At 36.0% G+C, this 18,523-nt stretch overlaps 2 protein-coding genes across 2 annotated transcripts; one reads left to right on the top strand and one right to left on the bottom strand.

Moving 5' to 3' along the window:
* Positions 1 to 1,573: 1,573 nt before the first annotated feature.
* Positions 1,574 to 8,666, top strand: LOC133675793 (microtubule-associated protein TORTIFOLIA1-like). Its single transcript, XM_062097275.1, has 6 exons — positions 1,574 to 2,859; positions 4,871 to 5,065; positions 5,905 to 6,007; positions 6,151 to 6,785; positions 6,864 to 7,739; positions 8,309 to 8,666. Exons 1-6 carry the CDS (start codon positions 2,104 to 2,106, stop codon positions 8,504 to 8,506), a joined length of 2,763 nt encoding a protein of 920 aa, XP_061953259.1. The 5' UTR covers positions 1,574 to 2,103; the 3' UTR covers positions 8,507 to 8,666.
* Positions 8,623 to 16,709, bottom strand: LOC133675788 (DNA polymerase I A, chloroplastic/mitochondrial-like). The gene is made up of 12 exons (XM_062097272.1): positions 16,385 to 16,709; positions 15,233 to 15,836; positions 14,104 to 14,295; positions 13,037 to 13,713; positions 12,249 to 12,717; positions 11,313 to 11,408; positions 10,721 to 10,813; positions 10,451 to 10,645; positions 10,155 to 10,247; positions 9,842 to 10,054; positions 9,668 to 9,757; positions 8,623 to 9,328 (listed from the first exon to the last, which is right to left on the bottom strand). The coding sequence occupies exons 1-12, from the start codon at positions 16,519 to 16,521 to the stop codon at positions 9,167 to 9,169; spliced, it is 3,021 nt and encodes a 1,006-aa protein (XP_061953256.1). The 5' UTR covers positions 16,522 to 16,709; the 3' UTR covers positions 8,623 to 9,166.
* Between the last annotated feature and the right edge of the window lie 1,814 nt (positions 16,710 to 18,523).

The following is an 18,523-nucleotide window of genomic DNA, read 5'->3' as shown; positions in this document are numbered from 1 at the left end:
AAAGGAAGATTTAATATAAATTGAGAAATTAATTTGTTCAAGAAATAGGATAAATTCTCTGCTCAGCGCAGAGACTCCCTTTTATTAAGCTAGATTACGAAGGAGATTATTATGGCAATGGATTTCCAACTCAGCTTGTAATAAATTATTGAATTTATCATTAAATTAAACTTATTTGCATCCAGCAGGTCAAAGTTAACTCCTCGTTGTGATGGTTAAATTAATCTGCACTCAATTAGTATTAAGCTTGCTTGATACCCTTTCCCTCTAATATTAATAACTAAGTCACTAATCATGCATATATAATTAAAAGAGTATTAATAGTCATTCAGAAATATTTTAAAATAGTATTTTATTTTTATTTTGTAAGAATTGTTATTTACATTAGCATATTAAAACCATAAAAAAATCAATTTTTTAGAAAACATAGTTTTAACCATGTTCCCAACGCTACCTGAAAATACAATTATTTCTAAATGTGTTTTATAATCTGATGTATAATGTTTTTGTAAAAATACTATTTAATTAATTTTAGGTTAAGTTTCAACATCATTATATGAAAATCATTGGAAAAAACGCTTAATAAAAAATATTTTAAAAAACATTTTAAAAAATAAGTTTAACTACATTACCTATTATTCAATGGAGCTTAACTCTAAGAATTAAGAGCTCGTTTGTTTTTTATTTTAAAAGTGTTTTTTATTTTAAAAGTGTTTTAAAAATATATTTTTTTATTTGCTTCAAATTAATTTTTTTGTGTTTTTAGATCATTTGATATGATGATATCAAAAATAAATTTTTAAATAAAAAATATTTTAAAACATAAATTTTATCACAATATCAAATAAGCTCTAAGACGATATTAACAGTAGCCTGCCACTAATCATAACTATAATAAAAGAAATGCAACCATCAAAATCATAACTTAAATGAGAATATTTGTGTTTGAAAGTATGATAATAGTTATTTTGTGCATTTTTACTTAGAAATATATTAAAATAATATATATTTTTATTTTTTAAAAAATTATTTTTGATACTAATAATCCTGTTTGTTTTTGCGTTTCAAAAGTACTTTTGAAAAAATTTAAAAATTTTTATTTTTTTCTTTGCTTTAAATTAATATTTTTTAGTGTTTTTAAATCATTTTGATGTGTTGATGTCAAAAATAATTTTTAAAAAATAAAAAATTTTATTTTGATACATTTCTAAATAAAAACACTTTAAAAATCAATCGCAACCACACTCCTAAATGCTAATTATTACATATAAAAAATAATAAATAAATAATTTAAAATAAAAATAAATAAATTTTAACCACTCTCCGTAAGTCACGGTAGAACATGGAAATGGGCTTTTATCTAAAAGTCACAATAAACAACTTATAATTGGTGTTTCCTTTTGCAAGAACATTGGTAGTGCAAGTTACAACATCCTCGTCAATCCTAAAACGTGGACGCCACCTTTCTTTTCATCAACTCCTCAGGCAATTCATTATTTAAGAATTCATTTTAAGGACTTGTTCTTCTTACGATCTTTCCTTCCAAACAAATCTAAATATACAGTAAAGAACTCAGGCAAAAGGGTCCCACCCATATCATTGGACTCTCACAGCCGATTAGATGTTGACTTCTTAACTAGTCATACAAATCAAGGGTCAAAATCATCTGATCAGACCGTTGTGTTACCCCACCATGATGAACCCAAAGAGACAACTTGGAAAAAAACAAAGGTTGAAGGCTCCTCCTGGTTTCCCATCTCAATGGTGATTATTGTGATCTAATCTGATCTGTAACTAGCAATTTAAAGTCTTATTTGATTTTCAAACAAACAGAATCCCTTTTGTTTTCCCTCACTCTCACACCTCACAAAGATCTCACCTTTTTCTGGCCTTCTCTTCAACAGTTCACATGTCCTCTCCCCAACAAATGCAATCATCTCCAGACCTCACTGCCTTGCCTTAGCTCTCTCTCTCTCTCTCTCTCTCTCTCTCTCTGTGTAAAGGTTCCTGTTTACTCTCTCTATAAAGCCAGAATCTTTTTTCTAAAAACCTCCATTTCCTTCAAAACCCATTTTGCATTTCCTTAAAAAAATTCCATTATCAATGGGTTCACAAGCACCCAAATCAAGTAAACCAACAAAACCCCAAAACCAAAACCAACCCACATCAAGATCCTCTTCCTTGTCAACCCATTTAGCCATGGTTGAACTCAAGCAAAGAATCATAACTTGTCTCTCTAAACTTGCAGACCGTGACACTCACCAGATCGCCCTTGAAGAACTTCACACAATAACACAAACAATCTCTCCTGACGCGTTGCCAATGTTGCTAAACTCTCACTATGACTCCCTTTCTGAAACCTCCAATTCAAAACCCTCGGTTAAGAAAGAATCTTTACATCTTCTTTCACTTGCTTGCCAATCTCATAGAGATTTGACATTGCCCCATTTGGCAAAAATCATTTCTTGCATTGTTAAAAGGCTTAAAGATTCAGATTCTAGTGTTAGAGATGCTTGTAGGGAAGCTATTGGGGTTTTATCAGGGTTGTATTTGAAGGGTAATGGCGGTGGTGGAGAAGGAGGTGGTGGTGGGGATGGTAATGGTGCGGGGCCTATGGTGGGGTTGTTTGTGAGACCTTTGTTTGAAGCAATGGGAGAGCAAAATAAAGTTGTGCAATCTGGAGCTGCTATATGTATGGCGAAAATGGTGGAGTGTGCTGCTGCAGAAGGGGATGATAGTGGTGGTAATGTGCCCATTGGGGCATTTCATAAGCTGTGTCCAAGGATTTGTAAGTTGCTGAATGGACAGAGTTTCCAGGCGAAAGCGGCTTTGTTGGGGGTAGTAACGAGTTTGTCTCAGGTTTGTGAAATGTGGTTGTTTGATTTTATTATTCATTTTAGCAATGTGTGTAAATTGTGTTGCTTTTTATTATAATTTGGTTGGTGTGTATTTTGTTAATTATGTGAGTCTGTTTGGTTTATGAGAAGTTGTGGATGAAATGAGATTCTGTTTGCGGCTTTGTTTTTGGGTTTCGTACTGATGCGTTTTCGATTATATTTTGTTGGGAAAGAGAATGAACAATGGATTGTTCTGATGATGCGTGATTGAATTTAAGCTCTGTGGTGATTATGGTGAATGATGATTTGTAGGATATGCGTTTGCCAAGTTTGATAGTGTGGTTGTTTCATGTGTGATTTATATGGGTTTTTATCATTGTGCATCGATCAATCTTTGGTGAAGGCTTAAAAGGAATTGAAAGAGAAGGAATGGAAATTTGGGATTTTGGCATTTGGTTATGTTCCATGATGCACTGTGTTTATTAATCTTGACAATCAGCATTAAAGAAAAAAGGCATCAGTTGTGGCCGGTTTTTTTTTTTTTGTTATTTTTTTCCTCTGATCTGTAAACTAAAAGTTGCCAAAAGAGAAGCGCCACCTCTTGTTTGTCAAGATGCTTGGATTAGGTAGTCTAAATTTATGACTTGCTTGAATGGCTAAAAATTGCGAGGAAAGAGAAGAAAAGGTTGAATTTTATAGCGTTACTTGTGAAGGTTTCAGGTCTCATTTGATAATTTATAAATCGTGGATAGACAATTTGGAACATTGGCGTAGGTTTTCCACAATCTGTCTCTCTCTACAATCCCATTCTTAATTGAAATCTCTCTCTCTCTCTCTCTCTCTCTCTCTCTCTCTCTTTTTCTTTCTCTGGCTCAGACTCTCTTTCCTCTTTTAAAATGCCACCCATTTCTCTGCAAACCATGCAAGATGAGCACACAAGCTTTCAAATCCCGTAAACCTGTGAAATGCTTAAACCAATCTCCACCCCATCCTCCTCTACATCATTTTCTCTTTCCAAGCAATTAGCAAATATTGCACTCAAGCAACAAATCTTACTCTCTCTTTGTAAACTTGCTGACCATGACACCCATCAGGTTGCTTTGGAAGATCTCCATTCCATTACCCAATCCCTGCCCCCCTATGCAGTCCCTGTGCTTCTTAACTCCCTCTATCAATCCTCTTCTGACCCCACCAATAAACCCATTATTAAAAGGGTATCTCTCCACTTACTCTCTCTCTACTGTCAATGTCATCATGATTTAAAATTACCCCGTTTAACCAAAATCATTTCCCACATTATCAAAAGGTTGAGAGATTCAGATTCAAGTGTTAGGACTGCTTGTTGTGATGCCATTGGGGTTTTGTCAGGGTCATATTTGAAGGATAGAGTGGGGCTGTTCACTGAGCCATTGTTTGATGCAATGCGGGCACCAAACAAAGGAGTGCAATTGGGTGCAGCTATGTGTATGGTGAAGATGGTTGAATGTGCTCAACTAGATAGCATACTAGTTGGGGAATTTCAGAAGCTGTGTCCTAGGATTTCTAGGTTGTTGAATTGTAAGAATTTCTTGGCCAAGGCTGATCTTTTGGGAGTTGTGAAAAGTTTGTCACAGGTTTGGGCAATGTCGTCCAGTTATCTTTATGTTTTTGAAATGTACAATGTTTTCTTTTGGTGATAATGCTACCTTTCACGATTGAAACATTTGTTACCTTTCATGACTTGGTTTAGATTCATAATTTGTCAGACTCCTCCAAATTGTAGTGCTTGAGAGAGAACAAATTCCAAACTTCTATAATTTCCAAATAGTTTTCTTGATAATTATTAAATAGCTTTCTTTGTTTCCTGATTATTTCAATTCAATATTTTCTAGGCAGTTTAAAGTTTCTCTCAGTTCACTAAACTAGCTTACTAGTGTTTGTTGAAGTAACTATAATTGTCTCATAATTATAAATTAGCAACTCAAATTGGATATTTGTAAATTCTAGTAGCAAAGAGGCAAAATCCAGGAGTTTTATTGAATTTGTTTTTACAGGTGGGAGCAATTGCACCACAAGGTTTGGAATCATTGTTACAAAACATTCATGACTGCCTTGGGAGCACAGATTGGGCTACACGTAAAGCTGCAGCTGATGCTTTAAGTGCTATAGCATTGCATTCAAGCCGCTTGATTGCAGATGGAGCTGCAAATTCCACACTGACAGTGCTTGAAGCTTGTCGTTTTGACAAGGTACCTTCTTCGAACCATTTTTTTTTCTCTATTTTTTTTTAAAATTTTATTTACAGGATTAATGCCTCCTCTTGATTATCTCATTTCAATCATTTTCAAGATCAGTGAGCTTCCCTCGGTTTTTATGATTGTATTGCTGAATTCATGATGGATGTGTGATGCATGCATTTTATTTATTACTTTTTATAACCTTGTTAAAGCTTTAAATTTACTTGTGTTTCACACGTGTCATTTCTCACCTTGTGAAACAAATGCTGCAACTATTAAAAGATGAAAAAACAAAAGAAGCTACTCCAAAATTTTGTTTCTCGAGATATAAAAAAACTCATTTTCTATTCTGTTAAAGTGACATTGATTTGGAAAAAAAATTAAGTTGCTTGATAATAGGTATAATATTTATCCTTTTCAAGCAAGTATCCAACTGCTCCTCATTTGGTGAAGATGGGCCCTTCTTGTTTGCTCTTTTTTTGAATCCCCTTCCAACAAAAAATTGATTGCATTTTGGTGATAGAGAAGAACATTCAGCTAGAAAGTCCAATCAAATCTGTTGTGCATTATCTGGGATGACATGATGAATCTATGGAAGGAAAAGAAGGCACTTCTAAACTGCCTAGCTTTTCTCAACTGTTCTACAAGCTCCCAATTAACAAAAATATATTATTCTTGTGATTCTTATATGGTAGATATGCTGTAGTCTTTACAGGTGCATGTTAAATTCTATAGTTTTAAGGATTATCTCGTTTCTAATTTTGAACTTAAGGATATGGAAAATAGGTTCAAGTTACCTGTTTCTGCCTTTTGAACTACCATTCATTCATTACCATTTATTGGCATAACAGATAAAACCCGTCAGAGATAGTATGACAGACGCATTGCAATTATGGAAGAAAATTGCTGGTAAAGGAGAAGGTGTTCCTGATGACCAGAAAAGTTCCTCTTTGGGTGGGTATCCGTGCAATATTTTTCTATTTGTTTGTCTTACCTCATCACAGGGGCGTGACGTCACGGCGACACTGTTAATGAACCTTCAATTTCAATTATCTAATCATTGCTTCTTCACCTTTTTCTTTATATTTAATGTTTAGATGGAGAGCGTCATGAACAAGCTGAGTTGTCAGATAAAAATCTAAATCCTAATGACCAAAGAAAGGAGTCATCGGCAAGGGATGCATCCAATGGTACTTCCCCAACCAAAGATTCAGCATCAAAAAGCAAATACGGAAGCATTCATGACAAAGCAGTTGTAATATTGAAGAAGAAAACTCCTGCTTTAACAGATAAAGAGTTAAACCTAGAATTCTTCCAGAAACTTGAAAAAAGGGGTTCTGGTGATTTGCCAGTAGAAGTAGTTGTTCCTCGTAGATGTCTCGATTCTTCCAATTTGAACAACGAGGAAGAATCAGAACCAAATGATTCAGAATCAAGGGGGAGGCCAAACCGCATGGGAAACAGCCTATCAGATGATATTCATGGAGCTTTCAACAACAAATTCCGCAATATAGAAAGAGGAATTACTGGAAAAGATTTAAGAACCAGAACATTTGATGATGAGAGGATTGACATAAACCATAGGGAGTCTTCTGGCAGTCGTGCAGGTTTCTCCAAATCTGATGGTCAATCTGAGGGATCCTTCATAAATAATAAAGGAAATTGGTTTGCCATCCAGAGACAGTTATTACAGCTGGAGAGACAACAGGCTCATCTCATGAACATGCTTCAGGTCTGCATATAATTTTACATTAAGGAAATTGTTATTATGCATGTTTTTATTTTGCTAATGAAATGCTTTACATTGTAGGATTTTATGGGGGGGTCTCACAACAGCATGGTAACATTGGAAAACAGAGTTAGGGGTCTTGAGAGAGTTGTTGAAGACCTGGCACATGATTTGACAATATCATCAGGCCGCAGAGGCAATAACTTTGCTATGGGTTTTGAGGGATCTTCTAATAGACCTTTAGGGAAGTATAATGGCTTCTCTGACTACTCTAGTTCAAAGTACAATGGGTGGGTTCCCCATGGGGAAAGATTTTCCCAATCGGATGTTACAGCTTCAGGCATGAGGGGAAGGGGCTCTCATTGGAGATCAGACACATCTGATGCTTGGGAATTCCCCACATATGGAGCTTCCAGGAATGGACAGGCTGTCTCAAGGAGAGCTCCAGGCAGTGGTTCTTTGAATGTTAGATCACCTAAATCTGAACATGAAGGTGATCAGTTAGGCAACAGGAGAGCTTGGGAGAAAGGGGCAGGACCTGTTAGGCATGGTGAGGGACCTTCTGCTAGAAGTGTCTGGCAAGCCTCAAAGGATGAAGCTACCTTAGAAGCCATTCGGGTGGCTGGGGAGGACAGTGGGTTAGCTCGAACAGCAAGAGTGACCATCCCTGAGATGACCGCAGAAGCTATGGGAGATGATAATGCTGGGCAAGAAAGGGACCCTATCTGGACATCTTGGAGTAATGCAATGGATGCCCTTAAAATGGGTGACATGGATACAGCTTATGCTGAAGTTGTATCCACAGGGGATGATCTCTTGCTTGTGAAGCTTATGGACAGATCAGGTCCTGTGGTTGACCAACTTTCCAATGAGACTGCATGCGAAGTCTTGAATGCTATTGGACAGTTTCTAATGGAGCAGAACTTGCTTGACATATGTTTGTCTTGGATTCAGCAGGTATGCTTGTCTCTCCACTGAATATTATGAGTTGCATGATTTGAGTAATTCTTTACGCAAACTCTATGTAATAATAACATTTGGAACGCCCTCACCCCCAAACCTAGATTATATCAGGTTGAGGAATGTTTATAACTTCCACCTAGAGTTGCTTCTGGAAATTGCTTGGAGTGCATTATAAAATCAGCAGGTGTCGTAGAAGTGCCTATAACCTATTATGTCGGTTGTCACAAAGCACAAAAGCCCCAACTCACTTGAATTATGCATTTCATAAAATACATATGTAGGGCATAGGTGTGATTTAACGGAAAAGAGAGAAAAATGGCTGCTGCTATATTCCAACGTCAGTTTTCGATTGTTCAATAGCCAAGCCATATGAACAAATTTCTTCTAGGCATATTTGGAGCTTGATGGATAAGGTTTTGAACTTTTCTTATTGTTTATTGTTTGGCATTGCAGCGAACCCTCTATAAATACCCTATATGTCCTTTCTCCCCCCAGCCCCTGTGTAAATGAGTTCTTATATTTATCTCATTTCCCATACTAATGGTTTGAATTTGCTTGTTTAGTTGGCAGAAATAGTGTTAGAAAATGGATCCCATGTTTTTGGCATTCCCATGGAACTGAAGAAAGATATTTTGCTGAATTTGCATGAAGCTTCTACCTCCATGGAGCCCCCAGAGGACTGGGAAGGTGCAGCACCCGACCAACTTTTGTTGCAACTGGCATCTGCCTGGGGAATTGAAATACAACAGTTTGAGAAGTAATCAATAGTTGAAGCGCCTATTTTACGCTCGGATTCTGTATTTTATAAACAGATTGATTGTGGCATGTGGTTATACGTCCTGAATTGTGGAAATTAAATGTAAATTGAAAGACACGGTTTTTCAAACAAATATATGATCACATGGATTTACTTGAGTTTCACACTGGAATGTTTTGAACTTACAATGCGATGCGTAAGGGGTCATTGGCCACATTAATTGCTGAAAACTAGCAAAACTCTTGCAAAAAATGAGGAACAATTTCTTTTACATGCTTCTTGATACAATTGCATGGCGCCAACTCCCAAACTCACCAGAAAATTTACAGGAAACAGTTGCATAAAATAACATCAATATGCAGAGGGCGTCCGTACATGTCCTCACCATGGATATGAGATTAGAAGACCATCAAAGCAGGGCAGCAAACTCCCTTGCCTATTCATGGCCAAAACAGTGCAGCTACATCATCAAGTGCAACAATTTGATATCAAGGTTGCTGTATCGAGAATGGCTCCCAAAGCAAAATAGCCTCAAGGATGGAATTTGCCTCGACATAGACAATGTGGACGGTGCGAGAATATAACTCCATTCTCAAGGTAGGAGAAACCTCAAATGAGATTTCAGCCCATGTCGACATCCAATTGTGGCAATGGAGCCATATACCTATTTAGCAGCATACCAGTTTTGAGCACACTTTGAATCAACAGCCAGGTCCACATTAAGAAAATTCTTGCCACCAAAGGGTTTAGACATGCACCCAACAACTATTGCCTTGGCAACCTCAGCTGACTCAGTTGGTCCTTCCAGGATCACTTCATCATGAACCTGTGTTTTAGATATTGTTAATTCAAACAAATTGTCGGTTATGAATTTTTCTTGGAAGACTTAAAATTACTCGCATGTAATTATGCATTCCCGGAGACTAAAATGTGCAAGAGTAACATTATTGAAAAACCACTCAATTAACAAAGTTGCATGGCATCCTGTTATATATGGCATGCAAAATCGATGGAAGAAGGATTCTAAAGACTACAACTATGACAACTTGGTTCCAATCAAAGATACAAATTAAGACACGAGTGAACGAATGCAGCTTGCAATCTCATGCCAGAGCAGAATCATCAGAGGCAAACATCAAATTTTAACGACAAAAAAAATATGTACCTGTAAAAGCAGCTTCCATCCAAGTTCCTGCAGACGTGTGTTCTTTGATATTTCTAGCATAGCACACATAGCAACATCTGCAGCACTACCCTGTAGCAGTCACTCACATGAGATAAGAGAGACAGAGAGAGCAGGAAAGGGAAAACTTAAGTGAAAAGGAAAGAATGGAAGAACCTGCACTGGGGTATTGATAGCAGCCCGCTCAACATGACCTCTTAGAGAAGAACTAGCATCAGTCAATGAAGGAAAGACACGAGCCCGTCCCAGCAATGTGTAAACACGTCCATTTTCTCTGGCTTCTTTCTTACGAGCTTGTTGCCATTTAAGCACTTCTTTTCTTTCTTTATACCAGAGATTAACAGTTTCCTTTGCTTCCGCCACAGAAACCTGGAAACAAAGATGATAAAGACCACACCTATGGATCAACATGATTCGATTCAAATCAGGACGAATCACCAATTATTTTAGGTTTATCCGGTAAAGTTACCTTCCAATCCCTGGAAAGCCCCACAGGAGTCTTTCCATAAGCAATAGAAAAGTTAAGCATTTTAGCTTTTCTTCTTTCAGAAGCAAAGGCATCCTGAAAAATAAGTTTCATTCAGTAACACTAGGTAAACTGAATTCTATAATTCTACTTCTTGATCATATCATAATGCACAAACAAAAGGAGAAACATTGCCAAATCTTTAAAATCAGAAAAATGCAAATAAAATAAAATAAATGATTTGACTACACTTGTGAGATACATTCACAAGCAAATTGGAAGAATAATAAACCATTCACCTTAAGTAATGGAACGGGGGGTTTGTCTTCACCAGGTTGAGGATACCACTCAAGAAGCACTTGCTTTTTCTCAATGGCCTCACGAATATGCGGATACATGTTCATAGCTGTTCTTGAATGGAAATCTCCACCAGCTTTAAAGGCATCCAACATGCTCTTACAGTTGGCAAGATGTGCAAGAATCCTAAGTTCCAGCTACGATACGAATACATATTTCAATCACCCTTCACTCACACTGATTTATTTATGTATATAAACTCAAACGCTTACTTGCCCATAATCAGCAACAATAAGTGAATTTCCAGGTGCAGCTATAAATGCCTGACGGATCTTATACCGGTCTTTCTCCAAAGCAGGCTGATTCTGATTTATAGAAGACAAGATGTTAGCACTCTTTAATCTCTACTGCATTCAGAAGGAAAACAATATTCAAGTTTCTTTTCTTGTCTTAAGATTTCATAAAATCAACTGATAAACCACCATGAAAACTCCATGGTGCATTCTAACACCATCCTGACTGACTATCCTACAAAATGCCTTAGTAATTGATACCTCCAAGAAAGAAAAATTAAAGCCTTTGCAGTTGCAATTGGAATAATGGATGCAATACATAGATGCTTCGACGTGCAAGTAAAAGGCTCAGGCAAACAATTGGTTTCACAGTTGTTATGATTAACTGAAGCAGCCAAACAGATATTTGATAGAAGCAGCAAACATATTTCACGGGCAATAGAAATCATATTCCATTCAGCACATAAAAATTAGAAAGATTTTCAACTAAAGCACCAGGGCATCTTTGTTGAAACATTGAAGTCATATTAATTCAGTTAATTCTAAGATGTTAAAATAAGAGTGAAAAGACCTGCAAATTTGGTCTCCTAGCTGATAAGCGCCCGGTTTCTGTATTGATATTCAGAGAACAGTGAACACGCCCATCCTTGCCTGATATGTCGCTGCTCTGTGGTAGAAAGACACCAATATCAGTATGAACTAGTCTGAAGAATGCATGGACAGCAAACTTGCTTAAACTGAGAAAGCACTGAAATCGAAATGCTTACAGTACCATTGGAAGATAAATACATGTATTAATAACAACAACAACAACAACAATAATAACAATAATAACAATAATAACAATAATAATAATAATAATAATAATAATAATATACTTGGGATTGGGTGCTCTGGGAAGAACCAGGAATGGATATTGGAGTTCCATTTTTTGTCTTATCCATTATTTTGTTTGAACCTTAGAGCTGGTTTGAGTTTTCCAGGCTGTTTTCAGTATCTGCTGAGGTTGCTTTCTAGTTAGTAGAGTTAGGGGGAAATCGTTATTTACAGATTGTTGACAATTTCACTAGCAGGGGGTAGACATTTATTTTCTTAGGTAGATTTATGATTTAGGAATCCAAGTCCTATTAGTAGAAGGAATAACTCAGCCTATAAATATGCTTACAGTCTTTCAATTTCAGTATAAAACTTACTATGACTAAAGTGCAGTCTTTTAGCTTAATATGTTGACAGTGCGATGCTTTCGTTAAAGGAGCGATTCCTTAAACCCTAGGTCAGTCCCCCCCTTTTCTTTTTTCTTTTTTCCTTTTCCAGCTTTTATCAAAATCTCGAACTAAATATCCATTGCACACAGAAATCTTAGACCTCAACAATGGCCCCAATACAGTGAGGCAACTGCAATACCACGGCGGCACAGAATAAATGCATCTAATCAGGCACAGAGTTAGTTCACGTACAAACACAACGATCAAAAGGAATAGCTCATCAAAATAGCAGTAAAAATCACCTGCAGGGGGAGGATGAAGTTGGATATCAAAGAATCAATAGAGCAAACTTCACATAAAGAAGCAATAGCATGACAGGCCTCAATCCCTTCTTCTGGTGTTTGAAACCTACGCAAACCTGCTACATACTCAGATTCTACTTTATTCTCAACATAGGATCCTTCGGAATTTGAATCTTCATCTGTCATTGTCCCAGAATCATCCAAGACAGCATCATCTAACTGCAAGCCAGCAGCATCATTGGCATCGCTAACAGCATCAGAAATCTTCCCAGCCAAGGCCTTCAAAGCAACTCCACTGACTGAAGGCCAACCACTTGCGGTATATGTCTCAATAGGCAGATCAACTCCAATGCTACATAACTTAATGTTGCGATATTTTGTGGGAGTCTTCTTGCCTTCTTCAATCACTTTATCAACATTTGGAACTTTGAATGTTTTATCTTCTGGAAGAGTAAGGAGAGGATCCTTACTGAAATGAAAATAATTAAAACAAATGAGGTGTTTTTTTCCATCCACCCTTGGTTTAGATGAAACTCAGTACTAACTAGTGCGCATTGTCACTGGATTTTATGCAAGAAAACTTGACCCGAATAATTTCCGAATTTAGGAATTCCATGGTACAAATACTGTTGTTCAAATTGCAATGAAAATTAACTTTCAAGAGGAATGTGTCCCCTTCCCAGGACAGGCCTCAAATTTACACTTAGAAAGCACATTCAACAAAAAAACTGATTCATGGCACAAATATTTCGATATTTTTAAATAAAGGATGGAAGTTTAACTTTTACCTGTTCGGAACACCACCAAAAAGTAATTGGCGCAGTTGTGTATCACTTCCCACATTCATGTACTTGGCATCAGGGCAATACTTACAAGCCCAATTACGAAATCTGTTAGCAGCAACCTCCTGTTCTGCTTTGGCAACCTTCTCCACCTCAGCAAGATATGCCCGGTCAACCAGCATGCCCTCGGTTTCCATTCTAACTAGAATCTCCCCAAATGGTTGCCAGTATTCCTGGTAGAAGTCAAACATAGATTTTTGAAAAACACGTTTTCCATCCAAATTCCAAGGCATTTTAGATAGTTCGCTTTCCATGCTCTTATAAAGCTGCAAAGTGCTTATTGCATCCAAAGCAGAATAACAAATCCACGGTTCTCGCTCTTCTCTTTGTAACTCTTCAACAGGGGCAATGATGGTCATTTTGCCTTCAGATCCATCTTTTTTCAACTTTTTCTTGCCAAAGATGGTTTTCATTGACACTTTACCAATCAATTCTTTATAGCATGATCCTGCCCCACGCATGACTTTTTGATCACCTGTAAGAGCTTCAAGAGAATACCCACCCTTTAATCTTCTTGATGAATCCCATAATCGTGCCATGTGCATTGTATCAGCATGAAAACCAGAAACAGAAAACCCGTAGTTCTCGATGACGTGGTTATCAAAGCTGTAGTTGTGCCACACCTGCAGAAAGGATAAGCAACTTCAATGTTGGTTCAATTTCTTTTGTGGACTGTGAATGCAGCCTAGTAAAACAACATGGCATGAGCAGTTGAATTCTCTAAAGTACAGACAAGGCTGTGGACTGTTTAACATAGTAAAAAATGATCATTGCTTTACAAGGAAAAAGAAAGAGCATGCCTCTTCCAAGGGGGGAAAAACAATGTCGGAGTCCAAATCTCTGCCCAGGCCAAATATATATAAAGGTGAAAAATAATTGCAACGGCAAGCTTATTCACATCAGCAACCTCCCACTATGCTGATGTTACATCAATTATCTAAATGACCATCAAGCTATGTTAAAGGAGCTGTAGATCAAGAGAGCAACAACAAATTAAAACTGACAAAATTTACCTTTTTTATGTCCGGGTCTTCAAAAAACAGAGCAAATTCATTCAAAAGATCCCTGCCTCCACCATCAAGAACATCTACCCAGATACAAGATTTCCCGTGTCCAAAATCTGCCTCTGGTCCACAATAAATACTGAGACATGTTATCTCTCCATGGTCAATGGGTGTTTCCTCTTTCACATCAATTCTGGCAACCTATAAAGATACTTTATCAGAAATTTAAATTATAAATACATGGGAGTTCCAATTAACTCCGAGACATGCATATCCTTTAACATTCATGTACATAGAAAATGAGGTTGTAGTATAAATGTATGTGATGTGGAATTTATCAGAATCAGAAATGATGAGTTTTAAATATCATGGTATACTAAGATTAAGCTTGACATTCATAGCAGGGCCATCTAGGACCATTACATACATGTAAAGGTGAAAGCTAAAAAACAAAGAAAAATTAATTTAAAACAAACCAAATATAACCAAATAAATCTTAAAATTAAGCTTGAAACGTGTATCTCTGCATAACTAGGTAATATCCCTTTCACATTAAATATGTGTCTGTAGTGTTTTGCTCCGGAATAAAGATTAATTTTACAGAAGTTTTAGAAACTTTTACCTCTCTAGGATTATTGAGCTTTGACGCAACTATATCATCTTGCTGCTGACAGGAACTTCAATATGAAGCCTGAGTAATATTCTATATTTTGAGATTAGAATTTGGTTTAATAATTTCTTTAATTTTTGAAAACAATTTGAACAGTTTTAACCCACCTGATTTCCAGCTTTCAAACCCTAGAAATTGTCCTTTTTAAAACCTTAATCCACTGCACAATCAACTTCAAAAATTAAACTTAAGCTAAAATTACTGCTCACATTAAAAAACTTGCACTGTGAACAGCTCAATATTCATGTATTCTCCTCTTAAGGTGGATTCTAAATCTGAGAGTGCAATTTTGGCCTTAGTTTGCTTCCATTGAATCCTCAAAGAGCTACTTATCTAACTTTTTATGTTAATGTCTACATCAGTTTAGGGCATTCCTGCAGTCCTACACCAGCATGCCTCTCTATTGTCTGAGCAATTATATCTTAAAAGAAAATAGCAGAAAGAACTTGATTTGATGTAAGTGCATACCTCAGTATCGCAAGCATGGATAAGATGCCTATACTGATTTGTAAGCTTACTAACAACCTCCTTTGCCATAGTGACATTATCAACAACCAGTACACTCTCATATATACTGGTAAGCCTCTCACGAATGTCTAGCTTGTGAGGCCTTCCATTGGTCTGGACTTGCTCATTTGAACCAATACCTGTGTGTCCAAGTTCACTAGACTGGAACTGCTTTTCATTCTCCATTCTCTGCATGAATGATCCATTATTCCACGCACTCTCTTTTAAAATGTCATCCAAAGATGAACCATTTGGCCTTTTGTTATCAACCAGCTGACCAACATTCCTGGAAATTAGTTGTTTCTGACTCTTAGGTTTATCTTGTGTTTGTATTGCATTAATATCCATCCTTTCATATTTAAATGAATAAACACTACCATCATATTCACATTTCTGCTTCAACAGTTCATTACTCTCCTGTTTCCATAAAGCTCTAGTACCATCACGAAGGATCGTAGTGAACTCAAGACCAGGAGGCGCATTAGAATTTCTTGAAACCACCCTCCTCTTCTCATCTCTCTTTTGCATGTCATCAATCACTTGCAAAGGGATTTTCCCCCAAAACCTAACAAATACAAGGAACACAAATTTTATTCTATACATGTGAAGCATCAAATACCAAAATCTTAATCAGAAAGTGTAATTTTTACATGGATTGACTCTCTTTAGTTAAGACCAATAAGAGGTCTACATAAACCGATTCTATACAACTTTTTAATGGTTTACTTGCAAACACATTTAGCATGTTCCAAACACCAGATTATCAGAACACCCAGATAGCAAAAACTATGAAGTCTAAACAACATCTTAAACACATAGTACAAAATGAAGCTTTCTATACTCATAATCACGCAAGCCATAAATGGAACGGTAGGAACAAATAAAAATGTGAGTATCAACTAAACTGAAAAGACTACAAAAATCACGTTGTTCAGTACAAAACATCAAATTCTATCAACACAAAACTTTACTACACTACATTACACTGCACTGCACTCAAAACCCAAACAAAGAAAAAAAAAACTGGGTGTTAATTAATTTCCAAAGCCCAGGTAGAAAAACTTTAAAAACAACAAATGAAGGTCTTGACATGAATAATAAAAGTGAAGAAACCTGTGAAGGGCAACAGAGAAAGGCCTAGAAGAACCTTCCCTGGAGGCAAAACAAGGACAAGAGCGAGATAACTTGAAATAAGAAGGGCATATTGGTCTAAAAGGACTGATTTGAGTGGTGGTGGAGGTGATTCCCATGGCTAAAACGTCAGCAAACCTCCCCAGCTTAGCAGCCCTACTTCTACTATATAAGAGAGCCGTTTTGTGAGGGTTTTGGTGGCAAAGAAAGTAAAAAGAAGGAACTTTGAGGGTGTGGTTTGTGTTATCTGAGGGGGGTTGCAAGTGGGACTGTGAAAGATACAGAAGCAGAGGGAGAGGGAGAAGACAAATACGAGGGAAGGTCAGGAGGTCTAAACTAAAACCCTTTTGTGTCTTTTTTTTCTTTTTTTTAAGGAAAAGCTCAATTATTATTATTATTATTATTATATCTTTTTTATTGGCTGGCAAATATTTGTCTTTGTGTATAATTTTGACATTTTATAATTTTTTGTTTGGGAATTAAGGCTTGGAAAACTTGTTTATTACAGATATGCCATTATTGGTGGGGTGCATGCAGAGTCTGGTGGTCTAGTAGTGCAGTGGATTCATATCTTATTTCTTATTCTTTTTAAAAAATCATTAATTTGTTTTTTACAAGTTAACTTTTCAATATTTAATTTAAATTTTTTTTAAAAAAAATCAAAATAATTTTTGTTTTAGCTTTTTTTTCTAAAATAATTATTAAAATTATTAAAATCTTGATAAGAACGCTTGCTAGTATGAAATTGGCTTGGCCATTGGCAGCAAGAAGAGCCTGAAATTCACAAATAATATTTCAACGAGGATGAGACATTAGTCTGGCACCAGTGCTTAAAGAGAGAAATAATTTACGTGTATTTTAATTAACCTAATTGACCTAATTGTAAGTAGTTTTTTTTTTTAATGTGGATGTCTAGATTAATTTACGTGTATTTTAATTAATTTCACGGGTTCTAAATTAATAAAAGATTTTACTTTTAATATTAATTGAAATGGAGAGGGGAATTTAAAATCTACTATTTGACATGATTTATGAGTAATTATTCAAATTATTTTTTTGTGCAAGAATGGTCTCCCACCATGCTTCTCTTCCTACTTGTTCCTCTAATTGTTTCCAGCATAAATTACACAGGTTATTGTTCCAGCTTTCTTCCGACTAGAAACAAAACCTCACGTCTTTATATTTATACACTCATGGAGGCTAATGTGTGACGCAAGGGAGGTTGTGTGGAATGCTTTAATGGAGTTGCCTATAAAATATTACTAATGGTTGGTTCCATGCAGTCCAAAACATCGAAAGCTCTTGAGTTAGATAATTAGTTATTTGATTGGTTCTAATAATTTCATTCATTCTTTTTAATTAAAGTAATTAATAGCTTATACCTGAAGTTTAATAGATTAATATAGTTTATGATTAATATATGCAAAAAGTTTTATTTGGTAGTGGTGAGGACTCTTCAATGCTTAAATAAATATTTTTTTAGAGAGAAAAAATACAAGAATATCCTAGAAAGAGATGCTCTGAAAATATATATACAATAGAGAATGAAGAAAGTGAATATTTATTCTGAAGATTTCATGGTATATTTATAACCTATAAGTCTTGTTATTTTGTGAAGAAGAAAGTCTGGAGTGTAATCTTACCTTGATAGTATTTAATAAGGGATAAATATTATTTATATCTATATTAATATTTGATGAGAATATGGTGGGTTCTTGAAGGACTTTTATATACTTGAAAGGTATAAGACGATTAAGGTCCAAGACGTCAAAAGTAGATAAGTCCTTAGAAACTGAATTCTTCCTCGAGGTAAGATCCAAAAAAGATTGGTCATTTCCTTGGGCGTGTCAATGGAGGATAGTCATTCCTTTGGGAATGTCAAGTTCAAGTATCTTGGATCTGATATGTTTATCTGACTCACATTATCTTGGACTTGATGAACTGCCATGTGCCTTGGGTCTGGTATACTTATCAAACATATGTTGTCTTGGACTTGATTGATTGTCAAATCCATATGTCTATATACTTAATAGTAAATTCAACATGAAATATTAATTTATTGAAAACAAATTATAAATAAATAATGACAAGTTTGTAAACTCAAAAACTCTTAATCTAACA

This window comes from Populus nigra, chromosome 1 (genome assembly GCF_951802175.1).
Source record: "Populus nigra chromosome 1, ddPopNigr1.1, whole genome shotgun sequence".
In the NCBI taxonomy this organism is placed as follows: Eukaryota; Viridiplantae; Streptophyta; class Magnoliopsida; order Malpighiales; family Salicaceae; genus Populus; species Populus nigra.
Note: the sequence above shows the minus strand (reverse complement) of the source record. Positions and strands in the feature narration are given on the sequence as shown.

Bases quoted from the DNA above. Each gene is read 5' to 3' on its own strand.
- LOC133675793 (XM_062097275.1), top strand. From the start codon at position 2,104: ATGGGTTCACAAGCACCCAAATCAAGTAAACCAACAAAACCCCAAAAC. The intron at 5,066-5,904 runs GTACCTTCTTCG...TTGGCATAACAG, and splicing joins AAGCTTGTCGTTTTGACAAG to ATAAAACCCGTCAGAGATAG. The intron at 6,008-6,150 runs GTGGGTATCCGT...TTTAATGTTTAG, and splicing joins CCAGAAAAGTTCCTCTTTGG to ATGGAGAGCGTCATGAACAA.
- LOC133675788 (XM_062097272.1), bottom strand. From the start codon at position 16,521: ATGGGAATCACCTCCACCACCACTCAAATCAGTCCTTTTAGACCAATA. The intron at 14,296-15,232 runs GTATGCACTTAC...GTATCTTTATAG, and splicing joins TCCATGCTTGCGATACTGAG to GTTGCCAGAATTGATGTGAA. The intron at 9,329-9,667 runs GTACATATTTTT...TCTAAAACACAG, and splicing joins GATGGAAGCTGCTTTTACAG to GTTCATGATGAAGTGATCCT.